This window comes from Electrophorus electricus, chromosome 10 (assembly GCF_041902795.1).
Source record: "Electrophorus electricus isolate QZ-2024a chromosome 10, ASM4190279v1, whole genome shotgun sequence".
NCBI classification, from domain to species: domain Eukaryota; kingdom Metazoa; phylum Chordata; class Actinopteri; order Gymnotiformes; family Gymnotidae; genus Electrophorus; species Electrophorus electricus.
In genome coordinates this window covers 25,873,277-25,875,776 of record NC_137506.1, presented here as the reverse complement: position 1 = coordinate 25,875,776, position 2,500 = coordinate 25,873,277, and the positions used below count along the sequence as shown (strand labels likewise).

General features: G+C 39.0%; 2 protein-coding genes across 3 annotated transcripts in view; one reads left to right on the top strand and one right to left on the bottom strand.

Annotated features, from left to right (window-relative positions):
* lrr1 (leucine rich repeat protein 1) overlaps window positions 1–1,647 on the top strand; it is a 5,197-nt gene extending 3,550 nt beyond the window's left edge. Inside the window, exons 3-4 of the mRNA XM_027025860.3 lie at window positions 137–864; window positions 1,047–1,647. Of these exons, the coding sequence (XP_026881661.1) occupies window positions 137–864; window positions 1,047–1,302 (984 nt within the window). The 3' untranslated portion in view covers window positions 1,303–1,647. The remainder of the gene's footprint in view (window positions 1–136; window positions 865–1,046) is intronic.
* Window positions 1,648–2,021: 374 nt separating this feature from the next.
* Window positions 2,022–2,500, bottom strand: part of dnaaf2 (dynein axonemal assembly factor 2) — a 2,877-nt gene continuing 2,398 nt past the window's right edge. For both annotated transcript variants that reach the window (XM_027025855.3, XM_027025856.3), the window contains one exon: window positions 2,022–2,500. This exon is cut by the window's right edge and continues 174 nt beyond it. In XM_027025855.3, coding sequence (XP_026881656.2) covers window positions 2,066–2,500 — 435 coding nt within the window. In that variant the 3' untranslated portion in view covers window positions 2,022–2,065.

Below are 2,500 nucleotides of genomic sequence, written 5' to 3'. Positions count from 1 at the left end.
CCATTCTTAAAGCAGTTTAATCAAACGTAAAATGTATTAGGCCAAATTCTAGTCAGCCATAATGAACCTAAATACTCCAGAATAAATGATGATGACTTTAAGAATTCTTTGTTTTGTTTGTATGTATATGTTGTAGGCAGATGCCAACAGCTTGAAAAGCTTCCTCTCTGCTGCTCGACTTGCTCATAGGGGAGCTGACATAGACAGCCTCCCCCTTTCCACTTTCACCCCTGTTCGTGCCCGAGATGTGGAGAAACCCAAGAAGAAGCTCACTATTATGTCAAAGAAAGACTATCCCCTCACATCCAACTTTCCTTATTCTCTAGAGCAGCTCCAGGTGTCTTACTGCAGGCTGTCCAGAGTGGACATGCGCATACTATCTCTTAAAGCACTCCGCAGATTGGACCTCAGCAACAACCATATCAAGAAACTCCCAGCCACCATTGGTGAACTCAGTTGTCTAGCAGAACTTATTCTACACAACAACCACCTTGAGAGCTTCAGTGAAGCACTGTGTCACTCCACCCTTCAGCATTCTTTGCAGCACCTAGACTTGAGCCAGAACCAGTTACATCTTCTCCCTGCTCAATTTTGCCAGCTGCGCGAGTTGGTGAACCTAAAGCTGGACGATAATCGGCTTTTGCGACTCCCCGTTCACATTGGACAGCTCACCAAGATGCGCTTTCTTTCAGCTGCCCACAATCAGCTGACAGTTCTCCCTGGAGAATTCCGAAAGTTAGCCCTGGAGAGCCTAGACCTGTTTGGAAACCCGTTCACTCAGCCCAATCCTTTGGACCACACCATCCAGCTTACATTCCCTCTCTCATTACAGGAGCAGGCCTCACGAGCTGTTCTGAACTTCAGGTGAGATCCCTGTTTATCAAAAGGTTATTACATAACTATTTTTGGTTGTATGGATTGAGATTAAAAAAATATTGTTGGTTATTTAGCTAGTTAACCCTATAGGGAAAAGAAAATGCACTAAAATTTAATGTGTGCTGAAGTCGTAACATGATGTTATGTATCATCTGTTTACATATCAACAGGCTCCCTTATGGACCTCATCTTATTCCTTTCCACTTGTGCCATGAGTTGGATCTTGCCAAAGTATGTGACTGTGGCCAAGCCTGCCTGAACTCCTACATTCAGACAGCAGTCAGTATGAACCTGCACCTGGTCTCTCACACTGTGGTACTGGTGGATGATATGGGTGGCACAGAAGCTCCTGTACAGCGCCATTTTTGTTCTCTCATGTGTTATTGTGAGTTCCTGGATAGCTGTGTGCAGAGAGGTCTAAGATGATAAGAATCTTACAATGGTTACAATCAGCAGAATGAATAATGGTAGTTTTTACCTTGAGAAAATTATAGTGCAGCAAATATTATGTTACTGCATTCTGGGTTACTGAGATATATGGGATAGCTTAGGTTTTTTATATGGTTGTTCATGCTGCTGTAACAAGGGACAATTCAGTAATCGAGTAATTACACATCAGTGTTAAGCTCAGCCAGTTAAGAAACAACATGGTGAGAAGTGCCCTGTACCCTCGAGGCAGTTTTATTTTTGTTTTTATAAACTTGATAAATGTGCTGTAAGACTTGTTTTGTAGAAGTAATTAATAAATAAATAAACTTGATTTAAAGGTAATGACTGATATAACTTAACTTTTTGTAACATTCTGAGGTTATTCAGTTATAAATTGTTTTTGTATATGGAAATGTTTATGAGAAAGATCATAGCTGAAATCTTAACCCTATGCTCAGCCTAATGTTATGAAATATTTGGTTTGTAACATTAAGTACAAAAATATCACTTTGATTTAGGTTGAAAACAGACTTCTATATGAAAATATTTTTAAAGTTTAAGATCTTAATACCAAACTGGGCATGGTATGGAGATGTTGATACATATTTTTTTATTTCTTATGATGCTCTTATAAAACACTTCATGGATTTTGGAATAAGTAATTAAATGTCTAAGAACTATATGATTAGATAACATTGGTTGAACATTGGTGGGATTTTTGAAATATTAGTTACAATTAAATTACAGAATGAAAACCATATTAATCCAATTCAAACCACAGAGAGTTCTGGAACGAAAGGACAGAGGAGGTAACATGATCGCTAATATTAACCTCACTGCCATCTTCAGGGTTTGTCTCTTGTAGAATGGCAGGGGTATTTATATTGCTATCAATTTGTTTCTTTTCCAAAAAAAGATTGTTCACTTGTTCCATTAATGGCACCTCAATTTCTTCTACAAGAGATGCATTTTCATTGTTCTTATGTTCAATAGTAGGACTGGGGTGTTCAGGAGAACTGTTCATTGCATGCTCTTCAGGCAGCATTCCAATCTCTTCAGGCAAGCTCACAGTACTCTTACTATCTTCATCTAGTGTGGAAATAATTTTGGATGGCTCCTCGTAGACCACTGAAAGATCCATCACTGACTTTCTGATCAGGTGTTGGGATGAGTTAGTAGGACCATTTGGAATTTC